General features: G+C 39.7%; 1 protein-coding gene across 1 annotated transcript in view; it reads left to right on the top strand.

Annotated features, from left to right (window-relative positions):
• The window catches only part of RNF185 (ring finger protein 185), a 36,404-nt gene that overhangs the window by 4,614 nt on the left and 6,866 nt on the right, over positions 1 to 24,924 (top strand). The window contains exons 2-5 of the mRNA XM_081283530.1: positions 15,221 to 15,444; positions 18,444 to 18,462; positions 21,175 to 21,287; positions 22,642 to 22,696. Of these exons, the coding sequence (XP_081139656.1) occupies positions 15,269 to 15,444; positions 18,444 to 18,462; positions 21,175 to 21,287; positions 22,642 to 22,696 (363 nt within the window). The 5' untranslated portion in view covers positions 15,221 to 15,268. The remainder of the gene's footprint in view (positions 1 to 15,220; positions 15,445 to 18,443; positions 18,463 to 21,174; positions 21,288 to 22,641; positions 22,697 to 24,924) is intronic.

Here is a 24,924-nt window from a genome sequence, read left to right as displayed (position 1 = left end):
AATAATATATGAGAATTCTAATTTCTCTACATCCTCAACACTTGTTATTGCCCATTAAAAAAAATATATCCGGGGCTGGGGATGTGGCTCAAGCGGTAGCTCGCTCACCTGGCATGCGTGCGGCCCGGGTTCGATCCTCAGCACCACATACAAACAAAGATGTTGTGTCCGCCGAAAACTGAAAAATAAATATTTGAAAAAAATATATATATATCCATCCTAGTGGGTATGAAGTGTTTTAATTTGCGTTTCCCTAATGACTGATGATGTTATATTTTCATGTGTTTATTGGCATCTGTATATTTTATTTGGAGAAGTCTATTTAAATCCTTTGCCCATTTCTTAATTGGGTTATTTGTCATTATATACAATTTCTATTATAAATAGAGTTTGCAAATCCCTTGAAGCCGCTTGAAGTAACTAACTCAGAGTGAGCTGAATGGCAGAATCTGATGCAATACTAGTAGCTCCCTGAGCTGAATGTGGTTGGATTTGGACATGCTGAAGAGTAAGTTGTCTGTCTGAGACTGCTGATCATGTGGAGCTTGGCACAACCCCAACCACTGCTGATCATGCAGAGTTGGGTGACTGTAGTCAAATGAAAGGGATACTACTTGTGTCCAGAAACTACAGCATCATCTGGGATGTAATAAAACCACTTGGGGATCCTTCCATTTGGGAGCTACTCTGGTGTTTGCCTCATTATCAGTAGCGAGTTGAGGAGTCTGGTGGTTTGTCATGGACAGCTGCTCATAACTACAGAAGTTTTAGTGCAACTGGGCTTCTCTTGACCCCATAGTATTTGGCTATAATCAGATCATCCTGGAGATGTACTTTATTTATTTATTTATTTATTTTAAAAGAGAGAGTGAGAGAGAGAGAGAGAGAGAGAGAGAATTTTTTTAATATTTATTTATTTTTTTAGTTCTTGGCGGACACAACATCTTTGTTGGTATGTGGTGCTGAGGATCGAACCCGGGCCACATGCACGCCAGGCGAGCGCGTTACCGCTTGAGCCACATCCCCAGCCCCTGGAGATGTACTTTAAAAGAGATACTTCAGTAATTTAAATTGTGAAAATAATATATTCTTATTTTAGATATTTTGGAAGATACTAAAAACCTCCCTCTCCCCACCTCAAACATCCCTTATTCTATTCATTGTACATAGTAATTTTTTTTCCCCAAAGAATGGAGTCTTACTGTGTTGCCCAGGTTGGTCTCAAACTGCTGGGTTTCAAATGATCCTCCTGCCTTGTTCTCCAGAGTAACTGGCCTAGAGGTATTCACTGTTAACTCTCCCCCCCCACCCCCGTACTGAGGAGCTTTACTGCTGAGCTACATCTCCAGTTCTTTTATCATTTTAAGATGGCTATAGTGACCCATGCCTGTCATCCCAGCAACTCGGAGGCTGAGGCAGGAGGATCACAAGTTCAAGTCCAGCCTCAGCAATTTAGCAAGACCGTGTCTCAAAACAAAAAATAAAAAGGCCTGGGAATGTAGCTCAATAGTAAAGAAAGTGTCCCTGTGTTCAATTCTAGCACCAAAAGAAGAAAAAAATTACCATCTTAATGATTTTTTCAGGTTAGTGGTTTTGAGTACTTTCATATTGTTATGGAAACATTACCATTATGTGTCTCCAGACTGTTTTCATTTTGCCAACCCAAAACTCACTACCCACTAAACAATAACTCTCTTTTCCTTCCTCCCCGTGCCTATTGGCAACCATATTAAGGCCTTGCTAAATTGCTGAGGCTGGCTTTGAACTTGCAATCTGATCCTCCTACCTCAGCCTCCCGAGACACTAGGATTACAGGCTTGTGCCACTGCGCCTGAATGTGTCTGATTCTGACAACCCTTAAATACCTCCTATAAGTGGAATTATGTAGTATTTGTCTATTGTGATTGACTTGTTTCATTCAACATACTGTCCTCAGTCAAGGTTCATCCATATTGTATATGTCAGAATTTTCTTCCTTTTAAAGGCTGGTTGTGTTCCATTATATGTACATACCACATTTTGGTTATTTATTTATCTGGTAATGTTTCCATGTTGTAGCTATTGTGAATATTGCTGCTATAAACAAATAGATATTTGAGACCCTGCTTTCAGTTCTTTTTTCAGATACATACCCAGAAATGGAATTATCATATGGTAATTTTTTTTTATTTTTAATTTTTTTGTAATACTGGAGATTGAACCCAGGGGCATTCTACCATTGAACTACATCACCAGTTCTTTATTTTTTATTTTGAGACAGGATTTCACTTATTTGCCAAGGCAGGGCTTGAAGTTATGATCCTCCAGCCTCAGCCTCACAAGTAGCTGGGATTAAAGTCATTCATCACCATGCCTGTCGTGTTTTTAATTTTTTGAGGAATTTCCATATTGTTTTCTGCAGCAGGTGCACCATCTTACATTCCCACCAGCAGCCAGTGTGTAAGTGTTCTCTTTCTCCATATTCTCGCCAGTACTTGCTTTCTTTTGTTTATTTTATAGTAGCCATCCTAATGTGATAAGGTGGTGTCTTGTAGTTTTGATTTTCATTTCCCTAATGATTCATGATAATGAGTACTTGTTCATGTGCTTATTGGCTGTTTATATATCTTCTTTGGAAAAATGTCTATTCATATCCTTTGTCCATTTTTTAATTGGATTGTTGAGTTTTAGGATTTAGTTCTGGAAGTTAGTATGTTCCGGAAGTTAGTCCTTTATCAGATATATGATCCACAAATTTTTCTCCCTTTTTGTGTGTTGCCATTTTACTCTGTCTTGGTGCATAGAATTTTTAAGTTTTCATAAAAACCAATTTGTTTGTTTTTTCTTTTGTTAGATTTACCTTTGGTGTCATATGGATGAAATCATTGCTAGAAATGTGGATTATAAATTAGGACCAAGTGGATTCTCAGTGGTGACCTTAATTGTTGTCCAGTTATTGTAACCCCACGTCTTTATTTTTCAACTCTACAGAAGTGGGTCTTCATTTCATAGGTCAATGGGAACACAGTATTTGAGTGGTCCCCCATGTGGCCTAAGGACACAGAGAGATCTAAAGCAGCACTTCTAGTTATTGACCAAATCTCTCTGTGTCCTGTGGAAATGGCCGTAGTGACTAGTTGGCCATTCTACTCTGGGCCTAGTCATCAGGTTAATTCCCATGGTAGTCTCTTTTTTTTTTTTTTTTTTTTGAGAGAATTTTTTTTTAATATTTATTTTTTAGTTTTTGGTGGACACAACATCTTTTGTTTTTGTATGTCGTGCTGAGGATCGCACCCAGGCCGCACGCATGCCAGGCGAGCACGCTACTGCTTGAGCCACATCCCCAGCCCCCATGGTAGTCTCTATAACTTCCAACAGTTCAATATCTATTATCATAGGTACTTTTCAGAAATACCTTGTGATGTAAGCAATAGTGGTGTTTTTAAAGATGGACTTTTCTGGATATGAGATTGGATCCTGGCCAAAGCCCAGAAAAGTTTCTTTTCTTAGCACTATCATCTTTGCCAAGGCACATTACAGAATAAGAAGCTTTTTACAATTAAATTCTGACTTGACTCTAGACTCCTTGAAGTCAAGAAGCAGAACCTTGTCTGCTTTGTTTTTATCATTGATCCTAGTAGTTGGCATTCTCTAAATGTTTGTCAAACTGCACTGGCAATAAACACAGTTAATGGCAGTGGCCATTAATGGAAGACACAGACTGATTTGTGAAAGTTGATATTATAGATTATTCAGAATAGTGTCATTTTGTTTGTATTATTTTTAACCACAGTCAGTCCTCTTTAGGACCTCCTGTTGAAAAGAAAAGTGAAATCATTGTTTTGTCAATATTTACTGGGTGTTATTAAACTCTCAGAAAGTTTTTTCCCTAATTAGTTAAACTTTATTAACTTAAATTTTTTTTAATATTCGGCCTTCAGAGTATTTTAGAGTAATAACCAAGCTCAATCTTGGTTAAAATTTGAATTAATGAGGGCTAGAGTTATAGTTCAGTAGTAGAGCACTTGTCTTGCATGTGTGAAGTTTGATCCTCAGAACCAAATAAAAATAAATAAATTAAATAAAGGTATTATGTCCATCTACAACTAAAAAAAATTGAATTAATGATATTTTGTAAATATTTGTGAGATTTTATAAAATCAATTAATGAGGTTTCAATGACTTAATGAAAACAAAAAAAAACCTCTTATTCATAAACTTTTCTTTATTAAAAAATATTTATTTTTTTAGTTTTAGGTGGACACAGTATCTTTATTTCACTTCCATGTGGTACTGAGAATCGAACCCAGTGCCTCACGCATGCTAGGTGAGCACGCTACCACTTGAGCCACATCCCCATCCCCATAAACTTTTCTTATAACAAAAGAAAGGCAAGCCAGGCATGGTGGCTCATGCCTGTAATCCCAGCAGTTTGGGAGGCAATTTAGCAAGGCCCTAAGCAAATTAGCAAAACCCTGTCTCAAACTAAAACAAATCTAAAAATGGGCTGAGGAAATCAAAACTACTCTAAGATTTCATCTCACTCTAGTTAGAATGACAGTTATTAAGAATACAGGCAACAGGGCTGGGGATGTGGCTCAAGCGGTAATGCGCTTGCCTAGCATGCGCGGGGTGCTGGGTTCCATCCTTAGCACCACATAAAAATAAAATAAAGATGTTGTGTCTGCTAAAAACTGAAAAATAAATATTAAAAAATTCTCTCTCTCTTTCTCTCTTCTCTCTCTCTCTTTAAAAAAAAAATACAGGGCTGGGGATGTGGCTCAAGCGGTAGCGCGCTCGCCTGGCATGCGTGCGGCCCGGGTTCGATCCTCAGCACCACATACCAACAAAGATGTTGTGTCCGCCGAGAATTAAAAAATAAAATAAATATTAAAAAAAAAATTCTCTCTCTCTCTCTCTCTCTCTCTCTCTCTCTCTCTCTCCCCTCTCTCACTCTCTCTTTAAAAAAAAAAAAATACAAGCAACAATAAGTGTTGATGAGGATGTGGGAGAAAAGGCACACTTACACATTGCTGGTGGGACTGCAAATTGATGCAACCAATCTGGAAAGTAATATGGAGATTCCTTAAATAACTTGGGATGGAACCACCATTTGACTCAGCTATCCCACTCCTCAGTTTATACCCAAAGGATTTAAAAATAGCATAATATAATGATGCAGCCACATCAATATTTATAGCAGCACAATTCACAATTGCTAAACTGTGTAACCAACCTAGATGCTCTTCTATAGATGAATGGATAGAGAAACTGATATATATTCACAATGGAATATTACTCAGCATTAAAAGAGAATAAAATTTTCTGGTAAATGGATGGAGTTGGAGAATATCATGCTAAGCAAAGTAAGCCAATCCCCCGCCCCCCCAAACGAAGTCCAAATGTTTTCTCTGATGAGTGGTTGCTAATCCATGATGGAGGGGGCAAGGGATGGGTAGAGGAACTTTGGATTGGGCAAAGGTGAGGGAGGAATGAGGAGGGGAAAGGGGGCTAGGAAAGGGTACCAAAAAGGGGAAAAAAAGAAGGGCAGACACAGTTACCACTATTGGCACATGAAGGACACTGGCTTGGCAAGTGGCAAAGCTGGGTCTCAGGCCAAGTCTTCTACCTCCATATTGCTCCTTTCACTGTGTTTACTAGAAATCCAGTTCTCAATTGGGATCTGTCTTTTCTTAGTACAGTATTTCCCCCAGGTATATTGGTTTGAGTTGAAATTGGCAAATTTCTACCATTCATTCACATACATTTTATCAAATGGCTGCTCCCAGGGGTATTGTGCTATTGGCCCTAGGACACGCTTTCTAGAGTGTACAATAAACAGTTCACTGCATAATTAATCCTCTGTGTAAGTAGTGTTATCCTTTAATATACAGTGGGTCCTAATTTTGGAATAATACCTGAATTGTTTTCTCACTGCAAATTTCTGACTCCCCCCGCCCCATTTGTTTATGAGTTTGGACTAATACTTAAAAAAAAAAAAAAGAAAAAGTATTGATGCAGTTGCATGTACATTTCTAGTCTGGGGGAAAGAAAACCCCACTGAAGAATGTTTTTCTTGTAGAATACTGATTTTCCATAACTTTGTTTGGCTAGATTGATTTGTATTGAGTTGTACATTCCTAAGTGTTCTTTCTTAGGTGTTAGATCTGATAGTACAGTATACATTGATGAGGTGCTCCTGAACTGCCTGACCCTGTGCTGACTAAAGCACTTGGAAGCTGGGACAAGGCATGAGGAAACACAATAACAGATCCCTAAGGTCCCATCTATTAAGCACATTGGCTTGGGGTTGGGAAGCTTTGTCTGTGACTGGCTCCGTTGTCATTGGGCAAGTGACCTAACTAGTCTGAGCCTTAATTTAACATACAGGGGATGCTAACAATGTTACAGTAATGTTTGCCTCAAGGCAGGCTGTAAAGATGAAATGACATAATTCACTAAAGAGCCTAGCTGAGTAGGTTAGTTGATGTTATTGGTAATGACAAGAAATATAACAAGTGCCCCTGATTTTAACATTTTAGTAGAAAGTCTGGCTTCTCTGGATCAAACTAATTATGTCCTATTCTAGATTTCCTCTCAGCACAAATTTATACAGTTCTGACATCTCACCTAATCTGCCTTCAAGGAATAATGCTCATTCAGAAAGGGAAGTTGTAACTCATTCATTCAGCAAAATAGCCAAGTCCCAGCTGATTGCTTAGGTCTGTGGGGGAATATAAGGAAGCAGTATTGTTCAGTGAACTGAGAGAGGGAGATCTCGTTAGGGAGGGGGATTAACATTTTTTAAGCACTTCACTGCATGTCTGGAAATTGGCCTCTTGTTTTGTCTTTAATTTGCACAACTGTCTTGTGAGGAAGGTAATGGCCCTATTTTCACAAATAAGTGAGACCAAAGGCTCAGAGAGAAAATAAATTGTCTGAAGTCAGAATATGTGGAAGATCTGAGGTTTGAACTCCAAGCCATCTGAATCCTCTGTGCCATGCTAGTTTTTATAAAGACAAGTCCACTAAAGTCAAGGAGAATTTAAGACATTGGAATGACAAAAGGCAGCCTCCTGGATGACCCTTAAAAGTTTGTCAGTAGTGGTCATAATCCCATTATAGCTTTTTACAGGGTTCCAGAGAATAGGACCAGTGCATCTCCAAGGAAAGAAGCCAATTCTTCTGGACCTGAAAGGCCATTCATGTCCTTGGTCCTAAAGGCCAAGTCATAGAGGGCTAGCTTAGTGGTCTAACCGCCATTTAGATTCTCAAATTTTAGAGCTGTTTTCTGTGTGTTCTAAGTTCCAATTAACTTACTCAATTCTTCTCTCTAACCTTCTGTGAGTATGACGTAGACATTCTTGGAATGCACATCTCATCTCTACATATGGTCTAACAGGAACCTAATAAGCAGCACAGACAGGTTCAGGATTCCTGGCAAAAAGCTTCCCTATGAAGAAGCATATACTTACAGGAATGAAACCTGCCAGAGTCATTTATCACCCAAATTTGTAATCTTCATAACTAAGAATAACATTGCTAGGTACCTCTGTACACCTTGGTCTAGGAATTCTTAAGAGTTAAAAGAGGGCAGAAAAGGCAGAGAATGAATTCTTACAGTTCTCTAGAACCTGAAAATTGAACACAAGAATGTTACAAAGAGATTTCCTCATGAGGTCAAGTTCCTTGGTTCCTGCAGGGATGTTCAACTCTTGCATTCTCACTTGTTCAGTTCCTGTGAGGTAGACCAGGGCAAGTGGACCAAAGGCCAGCTCTGGAAAGGTAATAGGAGTGAAGATGCTTGGTCAGTCAAATACAGGCTCTGCACTCCTAAGGGATCATTAAGTATTGTAAATCGGCTTTCAGTCCAACACCACATTTATCTCTCAGAATGTCTCAAATTGAGGAATGTTTTACAAAACTAAGTGTGATCTTGTTTCTTAAACTAATAGCTGTGTCCTGGATGGATCAAGTGCTGACTGGTCTGAAATCTTAGTAGACTTGTCCTCCACCCCAAGTTTTCCTGACCTTTCTGCAGTCCCTCTGGATTGTAGCAGGTGTTGTATATTCTGAAGGTTGGGACCTGAGGTTATTGTCCCTCTCAAACATTGTGCTGTGCTGGTATGCTCTGCTTTTGATAGAGTCCATTTCTTCTAGAGCTGGATTTCCGAAAACTGTTCTTCAGAGAATTATCTAGGGTGGAGGGAGGGATACATTTAAAAACTAATAGATTCTTAGGCTTGATCCATATCCTATTTAAATCACTGAGAGTCTGGGAGCCAGATTCCCTATGGAGGGAGGGGCCTCTTTAGGAAAAATGGTGGTGGGGAAAGCAAGGTGAGTTTAATGGAGCCCCTTGTTAGAATTCTTATATCTTCTTCTTCTTCTTCTTTTTTATATTGGGATTCGAACCAGGGGCGCTTTACAACTGAACTACATCCCCAGCCCTTTTTATTTTGAGATAGGCTTCCGCTTAAGTTGCTTAGAGCCTTGCTGAATTGCTGAGACTGGCTTGAACTTGTGATCCTCCTGCCTCAGCCTCCTGAGCCACTGGGATTACATGTTTGAGTCACTGTACTTGGCTCCATATGTCTTTTCTAGCTCCGATGCCAGACTCAACTTGTTCTTGCTCTTCTTTGTGACTCCTTCACAGTTGGTAGCATCAGACCTGAAATAATGTTGTCAGTAGAGAACTGTTGATTGCATAAATGAATGAGTGATGAATTTGCTCTGTATTTATTTCAAAGCACAGAATTTACAGCATTGTAAAATGAATTTGAGGGAAAACAAAGACCGGGTATTTAGCTTTGTAAAGGTGCATGCTATTTGAATAATGAGTAAAAAGAGTGCTCATGTTGTGTTAGGAAGCCTGAATTTGACACTGTATGGTGACCCACCCTTAGGCAAGTCTTCCAGCCGCCCTGGCCTGATGTCCTTATCTATAAAATGGGATGAGGATCAGAAGTAATGAGAGATGTTAATATGATTTAAAAAAACTAGTAAGTACAGCCAGGTGTAGGGGCACATGCCTGTAATCCCAGCAACTCAGGGGGCTGAGGCAAGAGGATTGCAAATTCAAGACTAGCTTCAGCAACTTAGCAAGGCCCAAAGGACTTAGCAAGACTAACTCAAAATAAAACATAACCACATAGCTCAGTGGTTAAGCGACCCTGGATTCAATTCCCAGTACCAAAACAAAAATCTAGAAAGTGGTTCAAATCTAGAGTGAAGAAGGGCCAGGTATGACGGCACATGCCTGTAGCCTCAGATCCTTGGAAAACTGAGGCAGGAAGATCACTTGAGAAACCATCCTCAGACCATCCTGAGAAACAGAATCCTGTTTCCCACCCCTCTAAAAAAGTACAGGAACACAAAAATAGTTACAATAAAGTTGTGATGTGGTCAGGTCAAAGTCTATAGGCCCTATAGGGCCAGGATAGTTTTAGCAAGAGGGAATCTTAGGTATGCTCAAGATCTATTTCCTTTTTATTCTGTCTTGTTCCTAAGCCAACCAGGGTCCTCTATTCTCTGGACCACTTTCCTAGTCCTGCAGGGCCCATGAGGCTGTGGCCACATTCTTTTGTTCTGTAGATGCTCATTAGATAGTCACCAGGGGAAGCTACTTATCTCTGCTTTGCCACATTGGTGTGGGGTTCCTGTGGATAAAGTTAGGGAGGAGGTAAAGAGAGGAGGCTCCTAGGATGGGTGTGTACCTCTGGAGCCCAGGATATATTGCAAAGAGGGTTGTGAGCAGCTCACCTGGCAGATGACCAAAGCCAATCATGCATGCCTGTACCCATTCACTAAATATTTCAGTGCCTGCTAGGATGAAGCTCTAGGTCCTAGGGAAAGGAACCATGGTATCAGTCTACTAAGAATTAGAATGAGAGTGATGTGATCTGTCTGGAGTTGGGACATACAAGCCTATCCCAATACCTGGCCTGCTGCAAGGCTGCCACACCCTGCAAACTCTGAGCTTACCAGTGAGTGTCTCCTGATTGGTCCCACCCCAACACCTATCCTGACCCAGGATTTTCCCTTAAGCCTCTGTGTAGGAGTATAGACTAGGCAGAACCTTGGGTCCAGAGAGTATTTGGAGGGGGAACCAGGGTAAATGGTATGCCTATGTACCTCCAATAGCAACAGCCTCCTCCCACTTTGGTATGCCCTCCAGGTCACTCTGTTATCTTGATGTGCGCCTCAGTAGTGCAGTAGGTGGTATGATGCCCTAACTTCTCAAGGGAAAAAAGAAATTCAAGTTATCAATAATTTACCCAGGCCAATGGCCAGTCAGTAGTAAAGTTAGGACTTGAATGCAAAGCTTTTTGGGGTGGGAAAACTGAGTCATTTCTACCAAGCCCCTATCAATATATAGTCACATCACTAGCTTGGTATATTCTTCCATATTTTAAAAGATAATTGCTAATATTTATATTTATTCTTGTAACAAATGCAGTATCATACATACATTCTATCTTTTTTCTTTTTTTTTTTTTCGTTGAGGTGTTCTTCTGGGGGTTGAACTCAGGAGCACTTGGCCACTGAGCCACATCCCCAGGCCTGTTTTTTGTATTTTATTTAGAGACAGAATTAGAATGAAACACTGAGTTGTTTAGTGCCTCGCTTTTTGCTGAGACTGACTTTGAACTCGCGATCCTCCTGTCTCATCCTCCAGAGCCATTGGGATTACAGGCATGTGCCACCGTGCCAGGCATACATTTTTCTTTTTTAAAAGTTATTATAACTGGGTGCAGTGGCACACATCTGTAATCCCAGCAACTCAGAAGGTTGAGGCAGGAGAATCACAATTTTGAGACCAACCTCAGTGGCTTAGTGAGACCCTAAGCAACTTAATGAGACCTTGTCTCAAAATAAAAAGGGCCAGGAATAGCTTCAGCAACTTAGCAAGGCCCAAAGGACTTAGCAAGACTGTCTCAAAATAAAACATAACTACCCAGCTCAATAGTTAAGCGACCCTGGGTTCAATTCCCAGTACCAAAACAAAAATCTAGAAAGTGGTTCAGATGGCATATAGCTATAACACAGCTCGTTGGGAGGTTGAGGCAGGAGGATCACAAGTTCACGGCTAGCCTCATTAACTTAGCAAGAACCTGTCTCAAAATGTTAAAATGTCAAAATAAATGGACTGGGGATTTATAGCTCAGTGGTAAAGTGTCCCTAGGGTCACTTGCCATGCGTGCTTTACCACTGAGTTATATCCCTATCCCCCCTCCTTTTTAAAAAAAAATTATAAAAGTAATACTGATGTGCTGGGTGTAGTGGTATATGCCTATAATCCCAGCAGCTAGGGAGTCTGAGGCAGAATGATCAAGAGTTCAAAGCCAGCCTCAGCAATGGCAAGGTGCTAAGCAACTCAGTGAGACCCTGTCTCTAAATAAAATACAAAATAGGGCTGGGAATGTGGCTCAGTGGTTGAGTGCCCCGGGTTCAATCCCCAGTACCAAAAAAAAAAAAAAAAAAAAGTAATTCTTGTTGATTATAATACTTTCAAACAGAATAGCAAGGGCTAGGGTTATAGCTCAGTGGTGGAGTGCTAGCCTAGTATCTGGGAGGCACTGGGTTAGAGTTTCAGCACCACATAAAAAGTAAATAAAATAAAGGTATTGTATCCATCTACAACTTAAAAAAAAAAGACTAGGAATATAAAAATGCAAAGTTTTCTAGTCTTCATAATACCAAAAATAACTGTTGATAGTTTAGGGTGTGCCTTCTAGACATCCTCAAGTATACTTGTGTGTTTATATATACACACACACCCATTTATAAACTTTGTTTTTACACGAGTAAGTTCATAAACACACTTTTCTGCAGCCTGATCCTTTAAAAAACATTTATTTTGTTATGGAAAAAATATAAATACAAAAATAGACTAATTTAAGTCCCTATTCATCATCTAGCTCCAACAACCAACTTCTTTGTTTTTCTTTCATCTTTTTTTCCACTTTCATTTTCCCCCTAAAATTTTTTTAAACTTTATTTTATTTATTTGTTTGTATGTGGTTCTGCGGATTGAATCCCGTTCCTCACCTATGCTAGGCGAGTGCTCTATCACTGAGTTACAACCCAAGTCCCTCCCCCTAAAATATTTTAAAGTAAATACCAAACATCAGTGTTTCATAAATACTTCAGAATGTATCTCTAGGAATTCAAAAAAGAGAACTTTTTTTGAAAAGTTACATAATATTATAGTCATACCCAACAAAATTAGCAATCATTCTGTCAAGGAAAAAAAAAATTGAACAAATGGAATAGCATTTGTTTGAGACACTGAAAACGGAATCAGGAGGTCATTATTCATCAGATCTCAGATACTTCTGCAGTGGCAAATACACCCACCTCCAAATTGAGTTGACCTTTGAAACATACAGTGAACTCCTTTCTCCAGACTACCCAGAGGTTAAGATTACACATAATCCCCTTCTAATTAAATAGCTTGACTTATGCCAGCATCAATCATAATTCCTGACTAATAATGTAATTTCCAATTCCCTTGTAGTTTAAAGCTATAAATATAGCTGCTATTTTGTAAAACCTTTGAGCATATTTTCAGGACTGCTTAAATCTGTTTTCTTAGATTGTAATCCTCATTAGCCCCAAATAAATGTCTTTTTTTTATTGTCAACTAGGTTGATTTTATTGTCAGTCATTTTACAAGTATAATTTAATAGTTGGTTTGTTTGAATCTGGTTCCAGTGAGGTCCACACACTGCAAGTGGTCTGGTATATCTCATATCTCAATTTGTTAACTCTGCTCCCTACCTATATTATTTAACTTTTGGAGAGCTTGGGCTACTTAGCCTGTAGGAAGTTCCACATTTCTGGATTTGGCTGAGTATATTCTCCAGAATTGTTTAATACATGCATCCTTATTTTCCATAAATGGGTACAATAATTCATTTTTGTGGCTTCCTTTGTGTTTTGTTTTTGTTTTTAATGTAGATGGACACAATACCTTTGTTTTGTTTATTTAGTTTTTTTTGTTGTTGTTTTGTTTTGTTTTGTTTTGTTTTTAATGTGGTGTTAGGGATCGAACCCAGTGCTTCATACTTGCTAGGCAAGTGCTCTACCACTGAGCCGTAACCCTAGCCCTATAGTTTGTGTTTTAAGGCAAAAATGCTTCCTTGTTGATGCTGTGTATTTCCTACTGCATCATGTTAGGAGGCTGTTGTTAAAATTGGTGAACCTGACTGTACTTCATCTGTTTACAGTTGTTCTTAATTTTTTTTTTAAGATATTTATTTAGTTTTAGGTGCACACACAGTATCTTTATTTATTTTTATGTGATGTGTTGAGGATCAAACCCAGCACCTCACACACATGAGGCAAGCACTTTACCACTAAGCTACAGCCCCAGCCCCTTGTTCTTAATTTTAAAAGATAAAATTTTTGAACAAGGAAACACAGGCTAGGGACATAGCTCAGTGCTAGAGGGCTTGCCACCCATGCATGAGGCCCTGGTTTCCATCCCCAGCACCTCAAACACACAAAACAAAAAGGAACATACATCGGTCAAGTACTCAGGGTTGTTGAGCTGGAATGACTAGAAAAGAAGGCTTAGATTCTAAGAGAGCAGATGTATATGTAGAAGGAGAAGGTTTCTTGGTCAGAGAAAAGGTTTTGGAATCGAGGCCAACAAGGCACTGGTACTGTCAGCAGCCAACTGTTCTTCTGGGACTTCATGTTAAATGATGTAACTGAGTGAAAAAGTGGTGGTGAGTCGGCTTCCTCTCCCTGTTCAAATCACTGAGCTGCTGTCTTATTGAGAGATGCTCATGAGCCTGCTCTGTGAAGACTCAGTGGAAGGCTTCTTGATCTGGGAAGACTGCAGCTTTTTGATCCTTATCTTCTTGTATTTTGGAAGCTAAAATCAGGGTGGTCCCTTGGTGCTACATTGGTGAGTCCTAGACGTGTGGAGGAGCCGTCTGCTTTGGAGAAAGTAAGTGAGATGATCCAGAGTGGCAGTCTAAGAGCTAGAAATAGTATTTAGAAGACCATGTAGTCCAGTGCCTCATTTTATAGTGAGAAGAGTATGGCCAGAAAAGGGGAAGGGAGATTCTTAAAACCACTAGCAAACTGGAGGTTTTGCTGAGGCCAGCATCCAAGCCTTCAGTTCTCTGACTATGGTAGTCAGCCCACATTTTCTGCTTAGAATTTTTGAGATGATGAGGATAGCCAGATCTGGCTCCTGACAGATTCTTCTGGATATCCCTTAATGTTTCATCATCCTTGCTTTCCTGCTGAGTTCTTTGACTTGGAAGTGGTAGTCAACAGTGGTCTGTTTCTAATGGCCAGCTTGCTCTATGGTGGTACAGTGATCTGAATACAAACAGGGTATCATGAATCCCAGTCTCAGCTCCACAGTAGTCAGGCTGCATTTTCCTGAAGAGAGTGGATCAGATCAAGATTACCCAGAATGGGGCTGGGGTTGTGGCTCAGCAGTAGAGAGCTTACCTAGCACATGTAAGGTGTTGGGTTCCATCCTCAGCACCACATATAAATAAATAAATAAATACTAAGAAAAAATTACCCAGAGTATATCATGAGTGTGACTTTAGGTGATGAGGGTAAAAATTTTTCTTTATTATATTTGTAATTATCTTTTTCATTTCCAGTAATACTGATTTTCCATTAATAGCAGTGACATAAACTTCCTCTTTAAATATATTGAGGCCAAAATGTTGGTAGATTTAGACAAAACAAGGTAGATGATACTCCAGCATGACAAAAAAGGGAATGAAAAAGATTGCATTGTAAGAAATCATATTCTGGTCCCTCCTAGCTTCCTAATCTTTCAGTTACAGGAATTCCTTTATATAAATTCTAGCATATACCAGTCATAATCCTAAGCAGGTTCCCCTCTCCTAGACAATATATAGAATCTGTTCAAAGTTAGAGGACAGCTTGAAGGTTCATTTTAATTGAGCATGTATTTATCATTTGGGTTGATTATTAGAGGAGAATATGGAGACAAGTGAGATAGCTCCAATGGTGAACCATCTGGAGGCTACTCTGTATTTTTGCCGTTTGTGAATTTGTGAAGTATATTCTGGGCCATGTTCATGGGCACTGCTCCACAGCTGTGATTCTTGATACCTTTAGGGATCTGCTCAGGGGTTCAGCGTAATCAGCTTCTAGAACTGAGAGAAGATGGGGTATTGGCATGGAATGTGGGCAAAGTGGGCTACAGAAATTGGTAATTGGTTTTTCTGCCTTTTAGGATTTTCCGGGAGAGAATCTTCATTCAAAGCTTTGCTGACCACTGAAGATGGCAAACAAGGGGCCCTCACCTTCTACATCCCCTGAGAACTCCAGTGCAGGGGGACCCAGTGGGAGCAGCAATGGTGCTGGTGAGAGTGGAGGGCAGGACAGTACATTTGAGTGCAACATATGCCTGGACACAGCCAAGGACGCTGTCATTAGCCTGTGTGGCCATCTCTTCTGGTTAGTACCCCCGCTGCCATCCAAACACTGCCAAGTTTGGAAAGATTGTGGCTCTGGGCAACTTTGGAAAAATGGTTTCTCACCCACTTTGGGTCCTGAGACACTCAGACTCAAGGATTCGTAGACCTGCGTTTCTGTCCCAGCTCTGTTCCTTATGAGTTCAGTGACCTTGGGCAAATCCTATCTCCATCCTAGGCTGCTGCTCCTTACCTCTTCAGTAATGATGTAATTTAGTGAGCACTTACTACCTGCCACTTGTGCAGAGTGTAGAGGCAGCAGAGTATAGTGGTTATGAGCAAGGACCAGGGAGCCAGACTCCCTCTTCTGAATCTTGATCCTACCACTTCTTACCAGATGACCTGGGACGAAGTGCTTACATGCACTTTGCCTCATTTTATAGGGTTGTTCACAAATATGCAGCAAATACTACGTGTTAGCCATGACCATAATTGTTACTATATTTTATGTGTGTGTACATACATAACAATATAAAGTGGCAGGGTCAGTGTCCGTTCCAGCCTCAGTGGTTACAGAAGTACCTGCTGGCTCTGAGAATCTGGGTGAATGTTGAGTTTTGTTTTTTTCTCTTGAGATTTGAGCTGAACATTGAGGGGTAATAATGGCAGGAAAGGTGAAAGATATGTGCTAACTTAAGCTCCGCCATTTCTAGGGACAGCCATGTGCACTATTGGGTTCATCTGAGACCCTGAGGCTCCTTCTATACTTCTCAAAGCACCCTGGATGAGGAAACAAGGGATTGTTGAGAGTTCAGCCAAATTATCAAACCCAGATTTGTTTAAGAGGATATAGAGTTAATGAATACTTTTGAGCAGGAAAATGGTGTGAAGAAAGGGTTATTTAAGCGGTATTTTAGAGGAGGTTAAATTGGCACCTATGTAAAAGATAAATTTATTGATTTATTAATAGAATGGGGCAGAGATTTTTGTTCTCAAGTCTCTCACCCTAATCATAGTTTTACATAGAAATCGTTGTAAGTAATCAGCCTTATCCTAGAAGTTGGAGATACTTCAGAGTACCATAAAACCACATTTAAAATGAGTGACGGAATTAAGGTCAGGTACCGTTGGAAAGAACATAGATTCTAAAAGGACGTTAGGCTTCCAGACTGGGTGGTATATGTTTTGGAAAATCTGCTAGCTTCTCTGTGCTTTAGTTTCTACATCTGTAAAATGGAAATAATTATACCCCCTGGTAGGTTAACATAATCACCCAGTATCATTAACAAATAAAAAGCTATTTGGCCACAGTCGTTGCTTAACAAATAAGAGGACTCCCCATCATTATAATCCTGAACTTTCCTCTGAGGGTCATTCATTCACCTCTACTTCTGGACAGCCTTTGAGAGAACTGCTAGTGAAGATCTGCCATGATCTTTAGGGTGCCTTGCATTTGGATCAGATCAGAATGGCATCCCAAGGTTAATGTTGAAGTCAGATGTGAGGTTTCTGTTATGTCTAGAAAGATTGTAGATCTAGTTTTGAAGCTAAATTGGTTCCAGAATTGGGAAAGGAGCTATCCTCTGAGTCCAAGTTTTACTTAGCTAGAAAAGATACATGATGTGCAAGGATATCCACATTTTCCACTGTCCTGACACACAGTAGGTAAACAATAGATTAAAAAAAAAATTGGGGGGAGGCTGGGGGGGATATAGCTCAGTTGGTAGAGTACTTGCCTTGCGTGTTCAAGGCCCTGGGTTCTAATCCCCAGCACCACCAAAAAAAAAAAAAAAAAAAAATTCATGTGCTTGCTTCGGCAGCACATGTACGAAAATTGGAACAATACAGAGAAGATTAGCATGGCCCCTGTGCAAGGATGACCCGCAAATTCGTGAAGCATATGGATTTTATTTGGTGTCAACATACCTTATATATCAGAGATATGATAAATTATGATATAATGGTATATTAAGAATTGTAATGCAAAAATAAATAAATAAATGAATAAATATTAACAAAAAAATTTTTTTGTAGTGGTAGACGGGCAGAATGCTTTTATTTTATTTGTTCATTTTTATGTGGTGCTAAGGATTGAACCCAGTGACTCACACATGCTAGGCAAGTGCTCTGCCACTGAGCTACAGCCCCAGCCCAACGGTAGATAGTTGTTGATCTATTTAATCAATGAGGGGGAGAGAGAAAAGAAGTATTAAGAATCTGGAGTTGAAAAAAAAAAAAGAATCTGGAGTTGAATGATTTTTTCCTTTAATTCTATAGATATAATTTTTTTGTATGCAGTGCTGGGTGTTGAAAGGGCAGTGAAGTATAAGTCAGGAAACTTGGTTTTCACTCCTGGTACAAGTAATTGCTTGTTTCTGAGTCTTGGCTTTTTTCTCCTTTGAAAAATGAGACATTCTAAAGCTAGCCCATTTTGCCGTGTAGCCTCCCTGTCCTTTCCATTACTTAAATGTTTTTAGAATGTTTTTATGAATTTTTAAGCTACTTCCTGTCCTTTTTATTTTGTCCTCTCAAAGTGAGGACAGCCTAAAGATTTTGTTAAGCTAGGCGTGAATTATCTCTTGTGAGCCTGAAATTAGGTGTAAAATAGTATGTGTATGCACGCACACTTGCATGTACTTCATAAGAATGCTCCCATGAATTTTTCTGCAGAGAATGCTTAGCTTTTATTGGATTCCTTCAGATGCTATAACCTTTTGAAGGCTAACTTTCAGAGAAGTTGGGTCTGGATGGTCTGGGCCCTGCAAGTCTGCAAGTGTAGTGGGATCCTAGTTGTGAAGCCTGAGATCTTGTCTTCACTATTTTGTTTTTCCTGTGATTTTTATCCCAGTCTTTTTCTAGTTTCTGATGCCAGTGATTCCTGCAGAACCTCAGTGGGGACACAATGCCCCCGCTTCCCCCATTTTTCCCATTCTGATGTTCCTACCTTGTTCATCAAATGTTTCTGCTAATGAAAGCATTTTTCTTCCTTTTCCCCTTTCTAACCTTCTCCTTGATGGCTGGTTGCCCTGGGGACTCTGGCAGTTGGCCATGTTTACATCAGGTAAGATGCATTTCATTTTACTCTTGTCTTTCATCAGCTATGGTTGCACAAGACAGCCCTTGTCTCAGGAGACTGCTGTCAGAATCTGCAATCTCCCTTGCTTCTGGGCTCATTTGCATGCTTACCCCCCAACCCTTTTTACACACCTGCCCACTGACAGGCACTTGACGAAATAAGGAGTTATTGTGGTACCCAAAATGGTCCTGATTTTGCTACTAGTGGCCATTGTAGCCTTAGCCAGTTACCACCTCTCTGGATCTCAATTCCTCATTTGTGAATTGGGCTAGATTTGATAATACGTTGGGTCCTTTTTATTTTTTAGATTCTCCATCTATAAAAAGTACTTCCTACCTTTAAAGTTCTTTTTTATTTTTCTATTTTTATTTTTATGTGGTGCTAAGGATCAAACCCAGTGACTCAAGTATGTGAGGCAAGCACTTTGCTGTTGAGCCACAACCCTTGCCCTAAAGTTCTTGAAAATGTTAAGAAGGGGTAAATTTTATTTTGGTAGCAACAAAGAGCTTTTGTAAAGGAAGAAAGTCTGTTTTCCCAGTTTTCACTCATTGTGAAGACCAATTAGTATTCACCAAGACCCAGATACCATCTTGGTGAGACAGAGCTGGGCCTGATATTCACAATTGCCTGTGAATAATTACTGCCAGCTGACTGTCTCCATGGTTGTTGGTAGTAGAACACCACACTTGTAGGTGACCACACTCATAGGTGACTTAGGAATGTGAGGAGAGGATAAGTTTCAGATTGCTAGAGCCTGACTCTTTTATATATATATATATATATATATATATATATATATACATATATATATATATATATATATATATATATATTTTAGTTGTAAATGGACACAATGATTTTATTTTATGATTTTTTAAATGTGGTGCTGAGGATTGAAGCCAGTGTCTCACATGTTCTAGGCGAGCACTCTCCCACTGAGCCACAACCCCAGCCTGAACCTCAGACTCTTGATGGGAGAAAGAAGAGGGACTTAGGGCTGAGCACTCTAACCATAGTGGAACCTCATAGAACATGTTGGCTGTGAGCTTATGACGAGCACATAAGTTTTGGAGCCATTGACAGATTGACAAAGTAGGATATAAAAATCATTAAGTGCTGCCAATTCTATATTCCTGAGCCCTAGATACATATTTATAATATAACTTCATATCATTGGATCTAAACATGCAATTATTTATGTTCTGAAAAAATGTTTAAGGGCTGGGAGTATAGTTTAGTGGTGGGATGTATGCTTAGCTTCTGCAGGGTCTTGGGTTTGATCCCTAGCATCAAAAATAAAACTTGAGAAAAAATATGTATGAAATTATCTAATGTCTATAAAGATACTACAGTGTCTTTTCTTAATCATTTTTTGTTTGTGTATGTGTTTTTTTGTTGTTGTTGTTTTGTTTGCCACTAAACTATATACCCAGCCCTTTTTAATTTTTTCTTTTCTTTTCTTTTTTTTTTTTAAGAGGGAGTGAGAGAGGAGAGAGAGAGAGAGAGAGAGAGAATTTTTAATATTTATTTTTTAGTTCTCGGTGGACACAACATCTTTGTTGGTATGTGGTGCTGAGGATCGAACCCGGGCCGCACGCATGCCAGGCGAGCGCGCTACCGCTTGAGCCACATCCCCAGCCCCCTTTAATTTTTTATTTTCAAGACAGGGCTTCATTAAGTTGCTGAGGCTGATCTTGAATTTGCAATCTTCCTGCCTCAGCATCCCATATTGCTTGGAATTACAGGCATGCACCATAGGCGTGTGCCATCTTGTTCATTTTTAAGAAAATTAAACAAAATGTCTTTAACCAATGAAAGGGCCTGGGAAACCCAAAACAGGGTGTTGTGGTTTTTTTTTTTTTTTAATATATACATATATATTTTAGTTGTAGGTGGACATATATCTTTATTTTATTTTTATGTGGTGCTGAGGAACCCAGTGCCTCACTCATGCTAGGTGAGCGCTCTACCACTGAGCCACACCCCAGCCCCTTGTATTGACATTGAAATAATTGAATGCAAAAGTTACTGACAGTTTATAAAAAATCAAATTTAGATAATGAACTAAATATATTCTTTAACACATGGTAAATCACCAGAAAATTATCTGCTTATGTTCAGGTGCTGATGTCTAGGACACACAGTTGTTGGGGAAATGCTGTAAAAATAAGAAATCACAGAAAGAAAAATATCACTTACATAAGGATAATATACTTGACCCTTTGGGGAAAGTGGAAACTAATTTCTTTATTTTTGTGGTACTGGGAATCAAACCAGGGCCACCAAACACATGCTAGGCAAGCATTCTACCACTGAGCTATGTTCCCAGCCTGGAAAATGGAAAGTTCATTATACCCACATCAGTAGTCTAACCTGTGATTGGGTATGGCAGACCCCTTGGCAGCTTGAGGCTTGCAGCTCCTCCTTGCTGTATTGCTAGCAACCCTGAGAGAGAGAGAGAGAGAAAGCATGAAGAAGCTGACTTTAATTATTATGGCATTTAAAGGCAATTTCAATTTTGCCACTAGTAAATATTTATTGAGTACTAGGTACAGGAATCAGAGTCAGATTTCTCGGGGTATTACTGATTTTGCTGGTGTTTCCCATTTGAGGCCTCTGGCCCATGTTCTCCTACTGCTTCTAATCATTCTGTGGTGGGCCTTCAACCATTCATGCATTTTTCTGTCCTGCTTGCAGTGGCTGGAGACCAGACCTAATAGACAGGTGTGTCCAGTTTGCAAAGCTGGTATCAGCCGAGACAAGGTCATCCCTCTCTATGGCAGGGGCAGCACTGGGCAGCAGGATCCCAGGTGAGGTCTTGAATGTCTCTCATACCCACTTCATCCCTTGGATATTAATTCACTTCCATTCAGCACCCCCAAACCCCACCCTTTACTTAGTGCTTGATGATCACTTGGTTCTGAGGCAGTCTGATCCAAATGAGAATCAGCCAGTTATGGTGAGGGAGTGGCCATTTACTGGACTATAATAGATAACCACTGAGTGTCATTTACCCAGTAGGCAGTATGCTGGGCCTGGGGACCCAGGAGTGCACAAGACATCACAATTGCAAGTGTGCAAAGTGCTGTGAAAAAACACTCCCTGCAGCCTTCGAGGCAGGCTGTGTATATAGCAGGAGAGTCTCAAAATGCTCAGCAATGATGTATAAAGTGTGGAGGGAGGGGGAATAAGCAGTCTGGGTGACTTTGTGGAGTTCAGAATTTCTAGAAATGGAGATGTGGGTGACTGCAGCATTCTACAAGTACTGAAAGCCCTTCATGATTTGTTACCTCCAACCTTTCCTGAAATGTCACTTACCTTCTCCCATCCCATCCCATCCCAACATACCCAGTACACCAAACATACTGGACCTTTCCTAAAGGAACCTGCCCTTTCACATTCATTAGCCTTTGTGTTTGAGTTCTGCTCTGCCTCTTCTGCCTTTTCTACTCCTACTCAAACCAGCACTCCACTCCTACCTCTTTCTCTAATGTTACCCATCTTTTATGAACAGCTTGAAAGTCACTTCCTTCTTGAAGTGGTCATTTTTTCCCACATGAGTTGTTCTCATCATTCTCTGGTAATCCTTCTCACACTGCATTATGATTTGATGAATCCCCTTTGAAATTGTCATTACCTCAAGAATAAGATCTGTCACTCTTATTATTCTGTCTAGGGCCTCATATGTAACAAGTCCTCAGTCAGGCATTTCTAAATGATCAGAGGGTCTGAGACTGAGAGGCCTAAAGAATAGCATGGGGTCTTTACCCAAGAGTAATGAGAGGTAAAGCTAAAGTCAATAAGGACAGTGCAGAGAGACGTTGAATCTCAGTACTCTCAGCTGTTAAATTTCAGTTTGGCTTTGGGATTTTTGATATCTATGAGCCCAGTATCTTATAGGTCCAAGGAAGACAGTGACTACCATCAATAACCAGTATGGGTCAGAATCTCTGTAAGAGGAATAGCCTGTAGTGCAGTCTAATGAATATCTTTTGAGAGGAATAATTATAGGTAAAATAAAGAGTTCGCATTTAGTTTATCCTACATAGTTTATGTATGGGCAGGAAAAATGGCTGTGGCCCTGACCCTCTTGGCTTCCAGTTCTCATAGTGAGCAACTCAAATCATGTTGTAATAGACTTATTTTATACCGTTTCTTTTTCAGAGAGAAGACTCCTCCTCGTCCTCAAGGCCAGAGGCCAGAGCCGGAGAATAGAGGGGTAAGGAACATTCAAGGAGAAGCTTCTAGAAAGCCCATGGCTTTAGAAATTTCCCTATTGACCCTACATTTTTTTCCCCTTGATTATAAAAGTAAAGGAAAACTTATAGAATACAGAATGGAGAAAGGGGGAAAATAATCAAATCATCCAGAAATAACAGCTGGAAATGTGGTCTTTTTCCTTTTCCATTTTTCTTCTTTTAACAAGGCGAAAGGGTTATTGTGCATGTGTTTTTCTTTTTCTTTCTTTCTTTTTGTTTTTGGTACTTGGGATTGAGCCCAGGAGAACTTTACCACCAAGCTACATCCCCAGTCCTTTTACTTATATTTATTTTTATTTGAAGACAGGGTCTCATTAAATTGCTGATAGTTCCACTAAGTTTCTGAAGCTTTCCTTGAAGTTTTGATCGTCCTGCTTCAGTTTCTCAAGTAGGCATGTGCCACTATACCCTGCTTGTGGCTGTATTTCTATAATTCTATAAACACATAAATTTTATTCATTGTGTTTACATCGATCTATTTTATAATATGAATCCTTTGTTACTCCTTTAAACTTCTTGGGGCTGGGATTGTGGCTTGGTGTCAGAGCACTTGCCTCACACATATGAGGCCCTGGGTTTGATCCTCAGCACCACATATAAATAAGTAAATAAAATAAAGGTATTGTGTCCAGAAAAAAAAATCTATTTATTCTACAAATAGTAAGTGACTTATGTGTTCCAGGTGATTTATCAATGAACATAGCAAAGACACCTGTTCTTGTGTAGTTCATACCATTTGAAATTAAAGACTTTCAACAGTATAACTTAAGATTTTACTGAAGATACTTTCCCATTAATACTTGACATAATGGCTATTTAGTATTCACTTGTGTGGACCCAACATAATTTATGTAACTAATCCTTCATTAGAAATTTAGCTGCTTCCTTTTCTTTTTCTTTTTCTTTTTTTTTTTTTTAAGAGAGAGAGAGAGAGAGAGAGAGAGAGAGAGAGAGAGAGAGAGAATTTTTAATATTTATTTTTTAGTTCTCGGCGGACACAACATCTTTGTTGGTATGTGGTGCTGAGGATCGAACCCAGGCTGCACGCATGCCAGGCGAGCGCGCTACCGCTTGAGCCACATCCCCAGCCCATCCTTTTCTTTTTCTATTTTAAAAATATTCTGTTGGGGGCTGAGGTTGTTACTCAGTGGTAGAGCGCTTGCCTAGCATGTGTGAGGCACTGGGTTCGATTCTCAGTACCTCATATAAATAAATAAAATAAAGGTCCATTGACAACTAAAAAATATTTTTTAAATATTCTGATGGATTTACAATTTTGTTTTGTTTTGTTTTGTTTTGATTTGATTTTGGTATTAGGGATTGATCCTACAAGCACTTAACCACTGAGCTGCATTTCCAGTCCTTTTTATTTTGAAACAGGGTCTTGCTAATTTGCTTAGGGCCTTCCTAATTTGCTGGCCTCAAACATTCAATCCTTCTGCCTCAGCCTCCTGAATCACTGGGAATACAGGCATGTGCTACCATGCCAAGCTCAGATAAAATTTTGAGTAGATTTAGCCGGGCGTAGTGTAATCCCAGAGACTCTGGAGTCTGGGGCAGGAGGATCACAGCCTTAGCAACTTGATGAGATCCTAAGCAATTTAAGGAGATCCCATCCCAAAATAAAAAAATAAAAAGGGCTAGAGATGTAGCTCAGTGGTAAAGCAACCCTGGGTTCAGTACCATAAATAGATAAGTTAAAACTACAATGATGATCTTTGTACATTTCTTTTTTTTCTAACTTGAATTAAGTATGATTATTATTATTATTATTATTATTTTTTTTTTTTGGGGTGCAATGCTTGGATCTAACCCAGGATCTCTCATAGGCTATGTGAGTGCTCAACCACTGAGCTATATCCCTAGCCCCCAAGTCATGGATCTATTGTGTTTTGTATTATTGTTGTTGTTGTTATTGGGATTGAACCCAGGGCACTTAATAATTGAGCCATATCCCCAGCCCTTTTTATTTTTTATTTTGAGACAGGGTCTCACTAAGTTGCTGAGGCTGGCTTTGAACTTGTGATTCTCCTGCCTGAGCCTCCTGAGTCGCTGGGATTACAGGTGTACATCACTGCACTTGGCCAAGTCAGAGTTCTTGATAGAAATTAAGAGGGTCCTCTCTGTATTGCCTGTTAGCAATGAACACTTGTATGATTGTTAATGGGAAAAACTATAAGATAGGGCT

Source organism: Spermophilus citellus, assembly GCF_964194105.1.
Source record: "Spermophilus citellus genome assembly, chromosome: 3".
Classification (NCBI taxonomy): domain Eukaryota; kingdom Metazoa; phylum Chordata; class Mammalia; order Rodentia; family Sciuridae; genus Spermophilus; species Spermophilus citellus.
Note: the sequence above shows the minus strand (reverse complement) of the source record. Positions and strands in the feature narration are given on the sequence as shown.